We start from the raw sequence: 18,008 nt of genomic DNA on the forward strand, positions 1-18,008 counted from the left end.
ATGTGAGTATTTCAGTGGCGCATTGGATGAGTCTTTTGATATACAAGACAAGCCTCAGTTGGCAATATTTGCACGGTCCGTTTTGATTGTGTAATATTGTGTAATAAAAGAAGAACTCCTTGATATCGTACCATTAAAGGACAGAACCCATGGCATCGATGTGAAAGAAACAATGACAGATGTGTTTGTGAAAGCAAATCTGCCATTACCGAAACTAACGGCAATAGCCACGGATGGAGCGCCATCTATGGTCGAATCTGTGAACGGGTTTAAGTAAAGCTGACAACACATTTCCCGAGTTTTGGACTTTCCACTGCATCATTCATCAGGAGCAATGAAGCCTGTGATGGAAATCGTCAATTATATTCGCACACATGCTCTTAACCACACACAATTCAAGAATCTCATTGCTGAATTCGACCAAGGGCTTCCCGGAGACCTGCTGCTCTACTGTGAGGTGGCTTTCTAAAGGTAAAGGGCTTTCTCGCTTCTTTGATCTTTTGGATGCTGTGAAACTGTTCATGGAAGAGAAGAACAAGGAATATCCTGAGCTCTCAGACCCTCAGTGGATTTTGGATTTGGCCTTTTTGGTAGACATGCTGTGTCATCTGGACAGACTGAACCTGGATCTACAGAGGAAGTTAAAAATGCTGCCTGACCTGGTGCAAAGTGTATTCGCGTTTGTCAGCAAACTCAAGCTGTTTAAGACACATCTTCAAAAGGGAGAATTAGCGCATTTTCCCTCTCTGCTAAAAGCAAGCGGACAAGCAACCGTCCTGAAAATGGAAACAGCCCGATATGCAACACTGCTTGAAAACCTTCAGGAAAGTTTTGCGGCCCGATTCCATGATCTACAGCTGAAAAGGCAACAGATTACTTTCCTCCTTGACCCTTTTACTGTGGAGACGGACTGTTTAAAAGCCCCGCTAGTCACAGACGAAGCAACGTCTCAGATGGAGATGATTGAACTTTCTGAGGATGACAGACTGAAATCTGTTCTGAGGGAAGGGACCCTTGAGTTCTGGAAAACTGTGCCAATGGAAAAATATCCCAATGTCAAACGGGCTGCGCTCAAGCTACTCTCAATGTTTGGGTCAACATACGTTTGTGAGTCTGTGTTTTCTACCCTGAAACATGTGAAATCAAAGCATTGATCTGTTCTTACTGACACACATGTGAAAGACTTGCTTCCAGTGGCCACAACTGAATACAAGCCAGATTTAAAGAGGATTGTTGAAGGCAAGGAATGCCAGAAGTCCCACTGAGTCAAAAGCAGCAACATGCATGGTAAGATAAAAACTTTTGTCACATGAAAATATTCTGTTATTGGAAGGTATTGTAAATTGTTATATTTTCATTGTGTGTGTGTGTGAGAGAGAGGGAGTGTGTTTGTGTGCCTGTGTGTAGATACATGATGTGGCTCTTTGCAATACCACAGCAATTTGTTTGGCTCTTAGTCTTTGACTGGTTGGCCACAACCGTCATATTCCATAAGCAACTTTTCCATTTCACTTGTATGGTTGGTAATATCATGCATTATCCACCACCAACTGTGTTTTATGTGCATTAAAAGCAATGTCTATGCAATATTAAAGCACTGTAATATCTGCATCTATGCAAGGCAACGCTCTGAAAATATGTGGAGTGGGTAGGGCTTCATCAGTTAGGATCATATCTTGACCATTAGTCTATTTCCTGAGATGGTGCATTTAAAGAACTCTTCAAGTCATATTGAGCTGCAGTCAATAAAACACAATGGGCTGCATATAGCTGACAGCTTCCTAGTTTGAGATCATTATTATTTTCATACCCAGGCTTTGATGGAAAGCATCCAAAGGCCAACATTTGCTTTTGCCATCCAAGTTTCCGCTTTCAAACTTCTGCTCTTGCATCAGTAGTGCTGTCTTGGCAGAGGTGGGGCACTTAATTCTTATTAGTTGGAGGGTGTACATCATTTTCCTATAAACTAATTAATACATTAGTAGCTTTGGAGCATTCCATTTCCGCTATGCATCATTATAATACTTTGAATAAATGCGTTGGCAAGCTGCCTTCAAAATTCTCATGTGAGCAATCAAGCTTTTGATTCAAGCTTTGAAACTAGCATTGTCAAGTCTTGGTGTTACAATGTACAGTAACTATGCAATCCTGATTGGTCTCCAGAATGGATCAACACCAAGATAGAACACCAAGATAGAGCTAAAAGTTTTGTGTTTGTTAATGCAGTACTTATCCAGTTTGAGAATGCCCACAAAGCATATTGCACTGTTAGATGGGGTGGACAAGCTGTATAACGTCATCCAGAGGGCTCTGATATGATCTGCACCCATCGTGCATAGTATGTGTGCATGTGCGTGGCAAACTGCAAATTGCACACAAACAGGTGTCTATATGTGTGTGGTTGTGTATATGCGTGTGTCCTCACCACGCGGAAGCAGCTGCGGACGCTGGGCTCCACATTGCTGCCCCCGAAGGCAGCCACCTCACCCAACTGGCGGGGGATCTGGATGGCTTCATGGAGCAGCAGGCTGAGGTGACGCTGGTCTGTCAGACCTCCAGGACCAGACACCTGACGGAACAAGTCTGCAGCCACCAGGAAACAAACACAGCAACGTATCAAACCTGCAGTAACTACTCTTTAAATACACCAGTGACTGTAACAGCATCAATTGTTCACTGCCTTTGTATGCATGAAAAATCAGTTATTTGCATGCACATTATCACCACACCTGTATGTATTTTTTCCGCCACATCTAACTGTTGAATCAGGGCCCGTGTATTTATTGTTACATGTCTGTGGCTGTACATCTGTGATATTCTAAATGTAATTTAAAATCTCATTCCATTTAATTTAAAATTTCATTTCAAAACCAGGCATCCACAATTTGGAAAATATATTTCTTGCAAAATGATTGCTGGCATGAATACAAAAACTCATCATGCCATATCATTTACATTACAGACTTTTGTCAACAAAACAGCAACATTTTTAGAGTGGAATCTGTATTTTGAAATAATGACTCATACATTTCAGACAACAAGCTTTGCTAAAAATAGAGACAGTGCTGTTGAATAAAATCATTTTCATGAAATACAGATACAGAGGAAAAATCAGTATTGGCGGCCTGGCTGGTCTACTTGGAGATGAAAGAGCTGCATAAGTGGAGTCTTGTCAGGATTTAAATGAGGCCTTCACCGGGGCAGTCGTGACTCTGCCTGTCACTGAGGAGATGGATGCTGACAGGCGTGTGAAGGTGCTGCACAATGCCACTATAAGAAGCACAGGACACTGTCCCCTGCATGCCTCCCTCTGTGTACTCATTCACCCTTACAGGGACGACAGTCAGCACTAACACCTGCATGTTAAACAGACTCCTCTATGTATTCCTGATAACCAGAGCTGAGGTGTGTTTCAGAGGGCGAAACCTTTTAGAAGGTTCAGATAGAGCTGTACGAGTGCTAGCCATGTTTTATGGAGACTCTATATAGGCCTATTAGATCTGAAAGAAACAGCCTGCAATGTTGTAAACCTCCCAGTGAACTAAACACACTCAGGTGAGTAGTTAAGTGGAGGATTCATCTCATTTAGATGTGTCTAAACCAGCAGGGGGTCTCTTGAATGAGCTGAGACCTGGGTCAAACAGGATTTGTAAACAGCCTACATAGATGAGTGGGGTTCAGTGTTATATGGTAAGAACATTACAGTCATTTTATTACTTACTACCCAATAACGAGTAGTGTAACAAATCACTATTTCAGTTTACAGTAACAGTTACCAATTAAAAAAATACGTTTTAGTTCAGTTTTAGTTCTGAAGTTCAGTGTTTTTGGTTAAGCAATCTAATGAAGTCTATTTGGGTTGATGCACACTTCTATCTCCACTCTTAGAAACAAATAAGTTGTTACTTTTGTCATCACCCCCTCTAATTATCACACTGAAGCTGAATTATCCAACCTCCATCCTCCAGTTTGTTTTGTTATTATCATTAATCATAGTCGAAATTAGTCATCATCCTTTCAGCTGACTCAAGCAGTCCACCCACATTTTTTTTTATTTATTGAGACAGTTGGGAAGCAGAAAAGGAGACAGAGTAGGGGAGCCGGTGTCTGGCAGGATTCAATCAGCAGGAGCACATGTGGCTCCAGAAGCAGCGGACAGACAATCGACAATCTCTCAGCACCCAACTGCTTTGATTTTATCGAGCAAAGGGCTGAATATAACATTAGATATCAATGCTATTTGGTTACTCTGATCATTCACACAAAAACACACAGGGAAGGTTGAGAGTTTCCTGATGCTTGAAGGTAAGAGGATGTTGGAACTGCCAACGTTGGGTGGTGTAACAGGCAAGTCAAATAATGGATAGTATAACAAATTGCTGCTCCTATAGAGCTATAAGTAAAGTAATAATGTTACTTTTGAAATGAGTAATGAGAAAAATATCATTTTTTTCAAGTTATGAGCCCAGCACTGGTCCTGATGCGGTAAACCCCAACCAACTGTGACACTAAGTCTGTTGATGCAAATGCTTCAGAAAAATAACTATTTGTAGATAGTATTTGACCAAAGTATGGAGGTGGCAAAAATGGGATCAGTCACAGAGACAAGCTGCAAAGCCTACCTGAACCCAGAAAAAGAAGGCTGATGCACCTCGAGGACCATTACAGTGAGTGCAAATCTGTTGCCATTCAGTCTTTATGAGCTGACACAGATGGCGTGCCAAGTGTGAATAAGCCTGGCACGGGTTCGGCAGCATTGTCTGAAAACTGGTATCCAGCTACACGCTGATCTGGGTCCAACTACTCACAGTTCCAATTCTCACTCTCCATTTTACCTATATTTACAGGCCGACTCGTAAACTGGGGATACAAAGAAACAGTAAAAACCCTCCTACTCTGGAGCTGAGCACCAATGAAATATTATAGCATAATTGAAAATCGAAAAAAGGAGGCAGTGAATGCCTGAGCTCTTTGCTAGTTGAGGGTTGTGGAGTTAAATGAAGAAAGGCTGAGGGAAAGAGAGAGAGAGTGTCCGCATGCATGGTGTCTTTGGCAGGCCATCCTGCTTTTAAGGCCTCCGGTGTACTTTGTAGAAGTAAAGAGAGCTTTCTCCATTATGGCAGCAGAGTAATTTCCTCCATTATACTAAGTAGATGTCTTTATGTAATGCTGGCAATCAGGGACGTTTTGTCTTGGCCCATTGTTTGCAGTTGAAGAGATGCATTAGGCACATGAGCGAGCGTCACACTCACATTTGTACTTCTCTTGGACGTCTGCGTTGCACAAGCTCACCAACCCCATCTTGAAGCTGAGAACACGCATTTTCCCGTTCCGACCACTAGTGGAAAAAAAAAAAAAAGAAAAAAGAAAAATTGCAGGGTTACAGTTTTTGAACAGTGAATTATCTCAAACTGAGGTGTACTGTGTCTTAGTTATATATTCACAAGTTGGTTGAGCCCTGCCAGGAGGGACAATGTGTGGAGGAATTATGTGGGTCAAGGCAGTACAGCACAGGTCAGTGCCATAGTGTGAAATTGTATTAGAGAACACCCACAGTAACTAAAGTCACTACAGGGACTTGATGAAGTGTTATGTCCATGGGTATATGACCAGAAGAGCAATAAGCCCACATATATCACAATGTCACTTAGGGAAAAACACACACACACACACACACACACACACACACAAGTATTTTGTCAGGATCAGAAACGCCGTCCCCAACTGAATAAATAGTCTGATCACTGGCCAGTAGCAAGGCCAGTGAATCGGACGCTGTTGTGCCCTGACCCGAGCATAAATGGGTCATGTTTGATTTTTCTGGCTGGAGGTGAAGGGTAGGGGGATAAGGGGAAGAGGGAAGGGCTGGATTTGAGAGGCAAACACACCGGCACAGAGCAGCGCAGTGGGAGTTTACAACACAGTCTAGAAGATTTTTACCGCCCAGCTGAAGAGACACGGGCTTATCGAACCTTCATCTGAATCGCTAACTGAGAAATGAAGAACTCATCAGGGAACATCAGATCCACGGAGTATAAAATTGAATCATAGAGTGAGTTCAGATTTCAGAGCTGGATGGCGAGAGACTATGCGTTTTGAATGGGATGAAAGACAAAGTAGGGGCAACGTGCAGCAGTTTTTAATTTGCCACGAGGACATAACACGAGGAAGTGAAACATTACTCACGCCAAACCATTAGAGTCAGGCCAGGACATTAGAGTCATACGAAGAAACATGAGAAGTCGTAATAGAGCATTACTGTCTCTCCCCGCTATTAGACTCAGAGCTGGAGTGCGCCCAGGAGACCCGGGGAACACATGGGGAGGACTGGCTGTCAGCACCTCTCACACACACTTTCTGCAGTGTGCCGCATGCCATCTTCAATATGTACCCCAGTGCCGCTCCCCAGGGGACACGTCACTCCTGCACACCCTGCCAGTGTGACACCCCTCTGGAGGAGCTGAGGACACACACACACAATACGCAAACACACATGCACACACGCACTGGGATACGCTGTACTCAAGTGCACATGCGCACATGCACACACTCACACACAAATACGCACACACTAATACGCACGCGCTCACACACACACACACACACATACCTCGATTCGGCAGCACTGTTTATTGGAAAACAAAAAGTAATTACTGAAATTTATGTGGAGTGTAAAAACTCTGATTTTCCCTCATTAGCAGCAAGTAGTTAAGAGCCACCGAGCAAATTTACAGCATTCAAGAGGTTATTCCTGTATTTCCGCATTCGTGCTCACTGTATTTATCGTCAGTGGGAGCAAAAGATGGTCAATCAAAAGCAAAGAGGGGGTGAATGTGAATGGACAGAGTGTGAAAGAGGATTTGTTTCTACTGTGTCTCAGAGGGGATGATTGGCCTTCTGCCTGGACTCCGTTATTGGAGCTGCAGCCATGCTGGTCCTTTATAGATCCCTGTGCAACAAACCACTGAAGCAATTACATCAATACACAAACAGACTGTTGTCCTTGGACTGTATCGAATTGGTTAAAATTGTTTTTATGGTAATTGTTTACAGCGGGGCAAGATTACAAATCGTAACTCTGTGTGTGTCCACATGCAGTGTAAGTGAACCTGTGTGTTCATATAAAATGTATGTATGCAGGTTTGAATCTACTTTTTTTTTTCCACTCAAAGGTTTTTCCACTCTGTGACATGTTTTTTTTTTTTTTTTTTTATTTGACATGGTTACATTATGGTGCTTGCTAGAGTGAGAGCACATCTCTGCCCAGGTCACCCACCTGTCGTAGACGTTGAGCAGCCAGTTGAGGCACATGTCCACACAGAGGGGGATGTTGACCAGGATGGACCTCTCCTCCTCCAGCCGCTCGTACAGAGCCGTCAGGGCGTGGATCACCTCCACCACGTCCATCACATGCTCCCCCTGCTGCAGCTCCTGCTCCCGGAACACCTCCCCCAGGCTGCCCAGCGCCACCAGATCCACTGAGCACACACACACACACACACACACACAGACAAATAATTTGTAAATCCACATGCATACGCAGTGAGGTACATAGACACGTGAGAACAATGAACTCATCTGTATGCAGCTGAGCACTAGGAAATTTTGAGATTACAACCAAGCATAGAGGCTCACAAGCCTATGCACACACACACACACACACTCAAGCACAAACACCATAGGCCCATACATACACACACACACACACACACACACAAAGCACCATACCCCCCATCCTCACCAGCAAATGAGAGCATCGGGTGATAGCAGTGCTTATTCACCTTTTTACCCACTTAAGCCGTGCCAGATGTTTCAAGAGGAGTGACACAAATTCGATTTCGCTCTTCTAAACTAATTTGAAGGCCCATCCCAAGGAGTGGAGCTAAAAGGGTGTCCTCTGATGCCAGGTATAATTGGATAGCACGATAATGAGGCAGCACAGAGAGAGGAGATAGCTGGAGTGTTCTCAGGGTTAGGAGAGAATCACACAAAAATGCATTTCAGATGGGCTCTCATACAGCATTGCTCAATCATTCACAAAGTGTACAGAGTAGAAATAGAGAGAATTCTGCAGTTATTATGGCAGGATGGCAATTAAATTTTTGTAACGATATCGACTAGCAGACTAGAAGAGGGTGAGATAAGAGAGCGGAGGAGAAAGAAGCACAGAGAGAGAGGAATGGAGAGTGGGAGGCTTTTCTCAGCGGTCCAAGCATGCCGAGACAAGACAGGAAGAGAGGGTGGAGGGGGGGGGGGGGGTGCAAGATACAGCAGAGAGAGAGAAGGAGAGCGGGTGAACATGAATGGAGACAAGTGTGAAAGACGATATTGGCCGCCTGTAGCAAGGCAATGGCCATGAGGCTGATCTGGGGGTCGGTGGGGGTTAGAGCACAGCAGATCATGTACAGTAGGAAGAGATGGAGGGGTAGAGATGGACGGAGGGAAGGAGAGAAAGAAAGGTAGGGTTGGAAGCAGCGAGAAATCGAGAGGACAAGGAAAGTGAGGGATAAGAAAAAAAAGGACTGGAGGTGTGGAGAAAGAATGGAAGAATCATAAACAGGCAGGAAAGCGGTAGTGAGGGATAGAGAGAGCAGGATAAACCAGGAGCCGTGACCCTGAAGGGGCACACGTATATGCCTCATCCATGCGGCACAGTCTAATTGCCTTTCCTATTGTAAGTCAAATGGACCAATTAATAGCTCTAATTACCCAGCATGACAATGATCCAGGCACTAATGGATGGAAATGGGGGAGGAATCCAGTGGTCGAGTGGCTGTAGCTACTCCTGGGTTGATAGAAACTATTGATCAACCCAAGAGAGGAAAGTAGGAGGTTTTCGATTATATTTCTAAATAGTGTAGAGGGGATTTAAGATTCCTTCAACAACCGGATAAAAAAATGCACGCCACAGCTAATCGCAGTATCTGCTCCCTGAAGACAGCATGTCATATAGGATTGATGACGGTGGCCGATAACAGTACATCACTTAACCAGCCATTCCCGTGTTACAGCTATAAACACTGTGGATGAAATACGTACGTCTCAGCGCTTTCTGTACTCGCCGTAGCTTCATGGCTGTTCTGTATGCAGAGAACTTTATGTTGTTCAGATCCGCTAATGGAGGGGGGAGAGGGGGAGAGAGAGAGAGAGATAGAAAGAGATTAGAGTAAATGAGAAGATGAGAGAAAACAAACCCATCCCGCACCACTCCGTCCTACAGCGAAGGAGTTAGACCACCCTATCTGCCCTCCACCCCCGCCTCTCCCCGTCTTCCTCCTGTTTATCACATCATCGCAAGTGTCATTAGCGCGACTACATATCGCATGGGCTATACTGCAGTGCTAATGTTATCTGTGCATGTGTCGATGCACACGCACGTGCGTGTGCGCGTCTGGAATGTATGCGTATGTGCCTGTGAATGTGTGTATGCGAGAGCGTGGCTATCTCCTCCGCGAGCTCCCAGTGTCAGATCAGATTAACAGTAAGACACATGATGTTGTTTAATCACAATTAATTAAAGGCTAGGCAAAAAGCAATCACAGCGCTGGCAAATTGGGCCTCGTAGGTTAATGACAGTGGCATTGTAGTCCCTGAGGTGTCTGAAATACAGGGCCCTTAATGAGCTGTGTGATGGGGCCTTCAGAGCAGAAGCCCGGTGGATCTGCGTTGCCGGTGCTGCTGCAGCCCAGTGGGGGTCTTGGGCGAATGAGCGTGACTCAGAGGATGCTTTAATTGTCTCCTTACTCACCCAGTGCTTGGTACAACTCCGTCATCTTTGGATGGTCCCAGCACGTTGTCTGGGCCTGATGGCTAGGAGGTAAGAAAACAGACATAACAATGAAATAAAGGCAGAAGAGTTTGTGAAGCAAAACAGAAAGGAGGTACAAATCTGCAGGCCAAAAGATCAAGCTAAAATAGAGTACAAAAACGAGCAGAGAGGCAGCCGAGGCAGCCGAGGCAGGCAGTAAAAGGAGAGAGATCAGAGGGCAGTAAGTAAGAGAGAGAGAAAGAAATGAGAGGAAGGGAGGGAGCAGGGTAGAGTAAACATTGTTTACAAAAGATCTCAGGCCTGTCAAGAGTAGACTTACGTCAAAAACATGATAAAGGATTCAGGCATCAAAGTCGCTGCATCGCACCACTATGTACCTCTACTGCCCTATGCACTGACATACTGCCTGTACAGGCTTCATACAGAGACACTACATGAACACTTCATTAAATCCCTCCCCACACACATACAAAAGCATACATGCACACGCGCACAGTTACAGCATCCCTCTAGCCCACGCAGCACACTGGCTCCGTGAGCACACTCGGCGCAGAGAAAATGCACCATGAAAAACGATATCCAATAAATAAAAGACAAGCACAACGAAATAAATGAGAGAAACCCCAAAGTAGGAAGTTTGCCAGGGCCTGGGGGCCATTTTGGGCAGCACTCATCATTACCTGTGTGAGTGTTCATTGATTGGTGCCCAGTGGAGTGCCTGTCAGATATCCCCCCCGCCTCCCCCCTCCCCCAGTGGTCCAGTTATACAGCCCATAAAGAATTAAGTGGCAGACAGCAGGGGGCGAAACGAGGCCCATGAGGTTCTACTGCAAGTGATTAAGAAAATAAATACATCGTTTGTAGAGGGATAAACTGTACAAAAACACACACTTACAAACATGTACACACATGTACAAACACCATGAACACCTGCACGCACATGCATACACACACATACGCACGCACATGCATAGTTCATTGATAACCCAGCGGCACGCTAAAGGGGGAAGGGTATTGATGAGGTAAATGGATAAATAGATGGCTGGCACGGCAAGCAGGGCTTACAGTAGTTCAATAGAGTTCTTCTGTGATAGTTAGTATTTATGTGCTCTCTCATGGTCACTCAATACAAAGGTCTGCATTCAAAGAAAGAGCTTTTTCCAATATTGCCTTTGAATTCCCCTGTACAAATGGACTGGTACAAATGGAAATACATTAACGCAGTGGTTCTCAACTTGGGGTCAGGGGACCACCAGGGGTCCTTGAGGGGGTTCCAGGGGGTCCCCAGCAAATTGATGAGTCGTTAAACTTCACCATTATTTCATTTACGAGAAGTTAGAAAAATGGGGAAATAATTCCTCACACTGCAAATGAAAGGCTAGGATAAAAAAGTTTCCTTAGTTCAGAAAAACTAATTTATTGCATAAGTGCCCAACTTAAAGGTGCAAGTGAAAAAATAACCTGTTCTTGTTGGCTACTTAAACACTTGTACCAGGATGGAAAGTGTGGACACCGCTGCTGTCAACTGTCTCATCTACCTGTGGAGTGGCTATTGTGTGGTGTCTCTTTTCAGGGTCGTAGCTGAAATGTTTGCTCCATAGTTCCTTTGTACATACATTCCTTTTTTCACTTGCACCTTTAAGTTTGGCATTTATGCAATGAATTTGTTTTTCTGAACTAAAGAAAGTTTTTTGTCCTGGCTTTATTTGCAGTGCAGAATTATTTTCCCATTTTTCTAGTTTACAATACATTGATTCTTGCATCTGCGTTACGACTGACCTTCACCTGAGCATAACCACCTACTTTTTTTCTATTTACAAAAAGTTAGTCAGAGAATGTAGAAGAATTAGTATTTTGGTCATAGTTTCACTGTTATCTGTCTTGGAATTCTGTACAAAATCGTAACGATAAAAAATATTCTCAGATTTGGGTCCAAGAGACAAGATATCATCAAATGGAGGTCTGTGGCTCTAATGTGTACTAAATTAGGGGTCTTTGATATGAATACACACCTGTGTTTCCCCCCATTATCTAATCTTATCTTTGTGTTTTGAGAGAGATTTACAGTAGATGCTATTTAAGACGCCTTTCCAACCTGCCATGAAACAACTTGGGTGAAATACTGATGCACAAACAGACATACAGGAACAGCATTGCCATAATCCCCACACTGACCCTCTGGATGAACTTACTTGATGTAATAGGGCACTTTGTTTGGGGAGATGGCACGCTCCCATGGTATCTGCACTGAACCTGCGCAGACACACAGAGAGACGAAATCAATTGTAAAATAGCCGTGTCAAGCATGAAAAGGCATTGTGCACATTGTCCCTGACAGCGTGACCATTCAGACCATCTTAACAGCGGTGCTCCGGTCCACAATAGGTGCAGTAAAGCCAAACACACAGGCCATTGTGCTGGGTTTCCAGAGAGTGTTGGGGTGCTTGGCGTGCGCTAATAGATTACGGGGGGTAGAGGAGTCCGTGAGACCGGGTGACTGCAGCGTTTTAGCAGCCCTCCAATCGGAACCATAGGGGGTTCAGCGGGGGGATGAGAGAGGACACACACTGCACTAAAAGAAGCGAGAGGCCGAAGATACACACTCACACGCACCCACACACAAAGACGGATACAGAGGCACACGCATGCAGAGACACAGACACGCGCCCCCACAGACACCCACACCATATCATTGTCCATTATGGTATTTTGACACACAGGCTGTACTCTGTGCATCTGCTTTTATGGAAAATACACGCAAAGACATAGATCCAAGTACTCCCACAACCAGATCCATGCGTCTAACATGTCTTATATCAAACAATTTACTTAAACACAGACAAACAGATGTAGAGACACATAAAAATGCAGACCCAGACATTCCTGCAGGGTGTAGCAGGCTGAGCTGGCAGTGGAGCGCTATATAAGCCCCAGTGTGGCATTTCTGAGCCAGCGTGACAGCAGCAAAACTGGATGGGGTTGGTGAGGACAGCAGGCACACACACACACACACACACACACACACACTCTCACACAAAACTCAGCAATGCACAGTTCTTCAGTTTCTTCATCAGTTTAACCTAGGCAATACAAATCACATTTTTTCTCCCCTGCTATCCCTCCGTAGCCTTTGAAGAGCAGCAGGTAAAAAGAAGAGACAGAATTCACAAATATCTATCTCTGTTCAAATGAGAGCAATCACTGTGTGTTGTGATGAACATCAGTGGGGATGCTTATCGCACCAGTCTGCTGCAATTGATGAAGACAAAGGAAGAAAGCCCACCAGCTCCACCTCCAACCCAGATACACACACACACACGCACACACACACACACACACACGAGCGGCATTCCCCTATCACAAAAACTGTAGCACACCTAACCTCGTTTCCATTCCCACACCCTCTGAGACCGTGCCTTGGCACAGAATGGCACAGATTGGTGCGACATGAGGCACCAACTTCAAATAGAGGAAGAGGCCCCTTACTGGAGAGGAAGTGCTGCGATCCAGGGCCAAAGTCTCTGTGAGCATCCTGGAGCTGCTTCAGCCGCTCTTCTATGGAACCCTGTGGAGACACACACACACACACACACACACACACATTGAGTCAAATCAAAGGGAATCGCGCCGTTGATCCCTCTCTTTCGTCTATCACAAATCCCCACAATAGAAATGCACGCGCACACACCACCTGCTTCTCCTCCGTTAGGTAACTACAGAATATAAATAATGTCTTTCCCTCTGCTGCCCCTCTTGAAGGCCTTTGGAAGCCTTTGAAGAGCAGCAGGTGGGAAATGACGACAGAGTTTATAAAATAATATATCACTCGAAATGAGGACAATGATGTCTTGTTGCGATGTCAGAATGGAGGAGAGCTGGTGGGAGGGCAGAATGAAAGAAAAGGGGGGAGCTGCTTGGCTCACATGTGTCAATAAGCATGGAAACCGAGTTGACAAAATGAAGTTTGCAGTTGCCTTTGTAACAACGTTTCTCATCAGTTATGGTGGCCGCAAAATGGGATTTGGTCTGCCTAATCCTGGTTTATTTGGGAGGTATTGGATTTGGCACATAAATTATTGTCAGCTGGACGTTGAAACACCTCCTCAAACAATGGGAGGTAAATCCACTGAGCGAGAGAGAGAGAGAGAGGGAGAGAGAGAGAGAGAGAGAGAGAGAAGGGGAGAGAGAGAGAGAGGAAGAAAAGGAGACTGAGGTCGTTTAGACTTAAAAGAAAACCACAGGCGATGAGCCGTGACGTGTTCGATGTAAATTAGATGTAATAAGTTATCGTTCCTCAATGTATACAATGTAATCATTGCACCCTTGCCAAAAAAAATAAAAAATCAAGCAATATAATCTGAAGCCACATGCAGACTGGTTGGGATTAATACAGAGCATTTTCATTGTGGCGTGGAGATGTCACTGCCAACTGAGGAGTGTTGTACAATCTATTTGTTGTACAGGCAATTTAGTCTGCCATAAGGAAGACAAATGACTGAATTATCCAAGATCGAAAAATATTAGGAAATCAAACTTGGAAATACATTCCACTGGCGTCAGAGCAGCCAGAACCAACAGGGCACAGGACGGCACTGGGATTTAGCATTTATCACTTTAATTAAGAGGAAAACAGGACAGAAAGAGAGAGACAAAGAGAAAGGTTGCTCCATTCTTCTTGCTTTGGCACTAAAAGATAGCGAGATGCCAGGTCAGTGCAGCTTATTGAATTGAGCCAAATTAAAAAAAAGAGATAGGAAAATGGGGACGAGCGCAAGACAAAACAAAATAGAACAGATGAGGTGAGGGAGAAAAAGAGAGGGAGACTCTACCTAACTCATTTTCTGCTGACTCCGTCTTGCTCTGAGCAGTTGCTCTGAACAATCCAATAAGTTTCACTTGGGGTCCATGGGCTAAAGTTTGTTGTTTCAGTAATCGACTTTATATCTGCACTCAGAGAGACCACAGAAAAGCACTGGTTTACAGATCTCTCATACACTGCTCTGTTCTTCTGTGCCCGCTCTGTCTCTCTCTAACTTATGGTGCAGATAGCACAACGACCGCACAGGAATTGAACCCTGGAATATAAGGTTGTCGAGGGCCGGGGATGAGATACGATAAGCATAAGAGCCGGGGAAGAGCGAGCGCGCAAAAGTGGATATGGTGGTTAAGTTTTCAGATAGTTAAGGTGTCGGAATTGTTGGAGGAACGTTGAAATCATCATGCTGAGAAAGATCGAGCAAGATAGAGAGGAGGATGAGCTTGTGTGGCAATTCAAACTTCATAAAGAGGCCACATAGGGGAGGCTGTGGAGACGCTGTTGTGAAGGTTATCTAGCGGCAACATAGTGTTTTGAGATGAGGTTTAGTGAAGACTGAGTGGATCCTGTAGTGCTTAAAGGACCTTAAAGAATGCAGTCTTAGCAGCAAAGCTGCATTAGTTACAGCAATGTTCATTGGAGAATGCATGCATACATTCAACCAAGTGAAGAGAGAAAGTCTCCAATGAAACCAAGGCACTTCGCTATTGAAAAATTTAAAGGACTCTAAGAGATAAGAGCGCCTTGGATTCACTGAAGACTTGCCCTCCTCCTTGAATTAAGGTTATGGAAATATGAATTCATGTTGTGTGGTGAACTGTGCTTGAAGCAGCTCATAATGATGAGTGCATGGGTTTACATCTTTATTCATGCCATGCCACTGTACTTATCACTCCCGTTCATTCATTCCAGCTCACACTATGTGAAAATACCAGTAATTATGTCTGTGCAATGACCATACATAATAATTCTGAAACATTCTGATGAATAATCATAACGTTTGGGTTCCAGCTATTTGCCTGACAACTGTCATGAGTTGAACAGAAGTGGAAAGTTGTTGATATTGCATATAGAGGCTTTGCCAGCAGCCAAAGGGTGCACAGAGCATGGTGGTTTGAGCCTCTAATGAAGTGCAACCTGAATAATTCCTGCGGGGAAATTAGGAGAATTGGGTATTGACTACCAACTTACACACACTCCCTGATCAAGGTCATCATCACATACACAGCCCTTCATCCCCCTCATCCCCTAGTGTAGGGAGGTGTAGTACAAAGCTGCACGAAGCCTGAGGTGTGAGCTCCATGAAAGCCTAAAGTAAACCCTTCTCAAGCCTCAACTTGCGCGTGGACAGACAATACACACAGGATCAGCCCGTTACACCCGCTTTGAGTGTGACCAATGGAGACGAGACTGTTGACAATGTTAAGTGGGCAGCGGAGACCTGGCAGCAAACACTACCTGAAGCAGTTTCCATCTGCTGTTGAGATGCTCCAGGGTGCGGGCGTTGTCCATCGACAAATGGACATCAGAGATGGCCAGCTGGTGGGCCAGATCATTGATGTGCTTCATGCCCTCCTTCACCTGGGTCAGCTCCTCCTTAAACAACTGCAGCAGTGAGAGAGGGGGAGAGAGGGAGAGAGAGAGAGACAGAGAGGGAGAGAGAGAGAGAGAGAGTGAGAGAGAGACAGAGAGAGAGAGAGAGACAGACAAAGAGAGAGAGAGAGAGAGAGAGGCAGACAGAAAGAGAGCAGTGGAATAAAGCAGAAAGACACAAAACAGAAGAAATACAAAATATATTAAGATTTATGAACAATATGAGAGAGACAAAGAGAGAGAGAGAAATCCACCCATTCATTTCACTCAAATTCAATAAATACCGCAAATCAACTGAAATTTGATCCATTACAGCTGACAGCTCTCTTTCAGAAACAATTTGGCAGTAACCATGTATTAACTTCCCTAATCATAGTGAAAAAAGGCGTATATTGATATTGGACTAGCACCAACTTTTCTTCTTAGGGGATTTTATATGCGAACATTGAGGGGTGTGTAAGAGATACCAGGGGATTTATGTAGTGTGCAGTGTCTAACCCAGGATGTACTTTAGTAATAATGGTGTGTGTGTGTGTGTGTGTGTGTGTGTATGTCTGTGTGCAAGTGTTGACTGCTACAGCTACCACTATTAAAAGGAGAATACCGATGTCATTTAGAGTTATAGTCCATTTGCTACTGTCTACTTTTAAAATGTAAACTTTATGGTGTCAAACCTAGCTTGAAATTAACTGCTGTCCTGGCTAACAATGATGCCCCAAATAAGAAGACATGTGACAGTAAAGTTTGTAAGGTGTCACTTTGGGGACTCTCATTATTTTTTGGGCATTTTAGCCTTTATTTGACAGTACACATTTGGAGAGAGTCAGGAAAGATTGGGAGAGACAAAGGTGCTATACCAGATTCGACACCAACAACTCTACACAGTATGGGCCTTAGCCAACTGAGCCACCAGGATGCCTCGAGGTGACATGTTTTTGAGGAATTATTTCCTGGCTAAGACTTCCATTACTTCATGTGGGTGTCAGGTGATTGACGCAAAGCAGAGCGCAACATAATGCATGCACTGATATGAAAACACTCCACTTGGGCAAAATGAAATTATGATAAAACAGAAGCTGTGACAAATCAAATTAAGGCTTCATGTTAACTGTGATGGATTATCTAGCTTGGGCAATTTTCAAGTTTCAAGCTGTTTTTCATACTATACAAGAACGAATGACAGCAAATGGCTTATTCTGAAGGGAGGAAAATGAGCCCTGATATCTCCTACTATGCTGACCGTGTGCAGAAACCAGCAGGAAGACTGTAAAGGAGAGAGGCAACCTAGACGATTGGCACACACTTAAAAAAACAGCGGTATCATCCTTTAATGTGCATCCCCCTTATGACAAGAACATGGAGTGTGGGAGTGTTTGTGTATGAGAATGTGCATGCATACTATATGTGTCTAATTATGCATGTGCACGATGAATGTGTGCATGCGTGTTTTATGTGTGTGTGGGTGTGTGTTTACATGCGTCTGTGTGTATGTGAGTGCATGCGTGTGTGTTGTTGTGAGGGTGCTTGTGTGTGTGTGCCAGTACAGATGACGCCAACTGACAAGCCGGCCCTGGAGGCCTAGCTGAACATGTGCTGGCTGTGACAGGAGTCCAAACAGTGACATGATTATTGTGAAGTGCCCTCACTTCTAATGAATAGTGCTGCTCAATTATAGGCAACCAGCCACACTCATGCGCAGTGACACCGCACGGCACTCCATAATGAGCAAACCAATGACCCGCCATTTGTTCAACAGCATCAAATCTACCGAGGATTTCAACCCCTGCCTTCTCACCGTGTCAGGAGCTATCAAGTGCCATGTCCTTGTCA

The 18,008-nt window shown here is 44.5% G+C and overlaps 1 protein-coding gene across 1 annotated transcript in view; it reads right to left on the reverse strand.

Annotated features, from left to right (window-relative positions):
* The window catches only part of drp2 (dystrophin related protein 2), a 60,495-nt gene that overhangs the window by 23,302 nt on the left and 19,185 nt on the right, over positions 1 to 18,008 (reverse strand). Inside the window, exons 6-13 of the mRNA XM_071536418.1 lie at positions 16,044 to 16,190; positions 13,256 to 13,334; positions 11,962 to 12,022; positions 9,749 to 9,810; positions 9,040 to 9,114; positions 7,277 to 7,478; positions 5,253 to 5,338; positions 2,426 to 2,583 (exon numbers count right to left, since the gene is read on the reverse strand). Coding sequence (XP_071392519.1) covers positions 2,426 to 2,583; positions 5,253 to 5,338; positions 7,277 to 7,478; positions 9,040 to 9,114; positions 9,749 to 9,810; positions 11,962 to 12,022; positions 13,256 to 13,334; positions 16,044 to 16,190 — 870 coding nt within the window. The remainder of the gene's footprint in view (positions 1 to 2,425; positions 2,584 to 5,252; positions 5,339 to 7,276; positions 7,479 to 9,039; positions 9,115 to 9,748; positions 9,811 to 11,961; positions 12,023 to 13,255; positions 13,335 to 16,043; positions 16,191 to 18,008) is intronic.

The sequence above is a fragment of the Centroberyx affinis genome, unplaced genomic scaffold (genome assembly GCF_046629955.1).
Source record: "Centroberyx affinis isolate AG114_WGS23_722 - 3 ecotype Tasmania unplaced genomic scaffold, CSIRO-AGI_Caff_v1 ptg002870l_1, whole genome shotgun sequence".
Lineage (NCBI taxonomy): Eukaryota > Metazoa > Chordata > Actinopteri > Beryciformes > Berycidae > Centroberyx > Centroberyx affinis.